At 53.6% G+C, this 1415-nt stretch overlaps 1 protein-coding gene across 2 annotated transcripts; it reads left to right on the top strand.

Annotated features, from left to right (window-relative positions):
* Positions 1-14: 14 nt before the first annotated feature.
* KVP17_003315 (uncharacterized protein) lies at positions 15-1022 on the top strand (the record flags this gene model as incomplete). Of its 2 annotated transcripts, none has more annotated exons than XM_068520444.1 (1): positions 15-1022. In XM_068520444.1, one exon carries the CDS (start codon positions 15-17, stop codon positions 1020-1022), a length of 1008 nt encoding a protein of 335 aa, XP_068371606.1. The 2 variants fall into 2 exon arrangements, with proteins under 2 accessions (XP_068371606.1, XP_068371607.1); XM_068520445.1 differs by having other exon boundaries at positions 66-1022.
* Between the last annotated feature and the right edge of the window lie 393 nt (positions 1023-1415).

Genomic DNA, 1415 nt, shown 5'->3' with positions numbered 1-1415 from the left:
TCGACTCCAACGTGATGGAGCCGCTGTTGGAGATCTTTTCGCAGAAGAAGGTACTGCTTGATGAGATGAAGAAGCCTGGGCTCATCCGTAACGGGGTATGGTTGTTATCGAATCTTTGTCGTTCCAAGCCGGAGCCCGCGTATGAGCAGATTCGCGAAGCGCTTCCGGCTCTACAATTCATGATCCAGACTTCGGATTTGGAGGTTCTGACAGACTGCTGCTGGACCCTCTCCTATTGGACGGACTGTGCCCAGAACCCTAACAGACAAAAGGTCAACGACGTGCTGGAATCAGGACTGGTAGTCAGGCTGTCAGACCTGGTCATGCACGAGAGCACCTTAGTCCACACCCCTGCTCTTAGAGCCATCGGCAACATCGTCACCGGCGAGGACTACCAGACCGACATGCTACTGAAGCTCTGCCCCATGCTGCTGAAGAACCTCGGCGCTCTGGTCGGCGGGTCCAAGCGAGGCACACGCAAGGAGGCGCTTTGGACACTCTCAAACATCACTGCAGGCAGCTCCCACCAGATCCAGGAAATAATCGACGCCGGCCTCATACCGCAGGTGATGAACGTCCTCAACCACACCCGAGAGTTCGAGGTTAAACGTGAAGCCGCCTGGGCCATTTGCAACGCCATCACTGGCGGAAACCAGAACCAGGTGGACTATGTCGTCAGTGCGGGAGCTATTCCGGTGCTGGTGGACCTGCTCGACAAGGAGGACAGCAAGCTTGTGCTGTGCTCTGTGGAGGCCATTAAGTGCCTATTGCAGTGCGGAGTGCGGAAAATGCGAGATCAGTACAACGACGTGAACGTCTACGGTCAAATGGTTGAGCAGTGCGGGGGAGTGGCCAAGCTAGAGAGCTTACAGTACTCGCAGAACAACGCGAAGCTTTTTGGGTTGGTAGCTGAGGTTCTCAACGTGCATTTTGACAAGGAGATCGACGTGGATATGGACACTGATGGCGTCACGGACATGCATTTTGGCAAGGTTCCAAACCAGTTCAACTTTCAGATGTGACTTGTCAAAAAACCTGAACATGGCATATTGCGTTGGTCGGGAGAAGACGCTATTCATGTGTGAATGCCGTTTGTAAGGTCGATAGGAAACTCTAATCGGCAGCACATGAACCAATTTCAAATGCTTTCGGAGGGCGAGCTAGACGTCACTTCGCCGACAACGGAGAATGTAGGTGCGGCGATCAACATGGTCATTACTGGGAACTTCGACGCGAAGTTAGTGGCTACACGGCAATTCCGACGATGGCTTTCATTGGAGAGGCACTCACCTCCCATTCAGGACATCATAAACAGCGGCGTTTTGCTGCACTTCGTGAAGTTCCTGAGCATGGACAGTCACAGCGATCTGCAGTTCGAGGCGGCGTGGTGCCTGACCAACATCGCTTCTGGGAAC

Source organism: the organism of the source record quoted next (assembly GCF_019968985.1).
Source record: "MAG: Porospora cf. gigantea B chromosome Unknown PgB_NODE_8179_length_1415_cov_162.431, whole genome shotgun sequence".
Taxonomy (NCBI): domain Eukaryota; phylum Apicomplexa; class Conoidasida; order Eugregarinorida; family Porosporidae; genus Porospora; species Porospora cf. gigantea B.
Note: the sequence above shows the minus strand (reverse complement) of the source record. Positions and strands in the feature narration are given on the sequence as shown.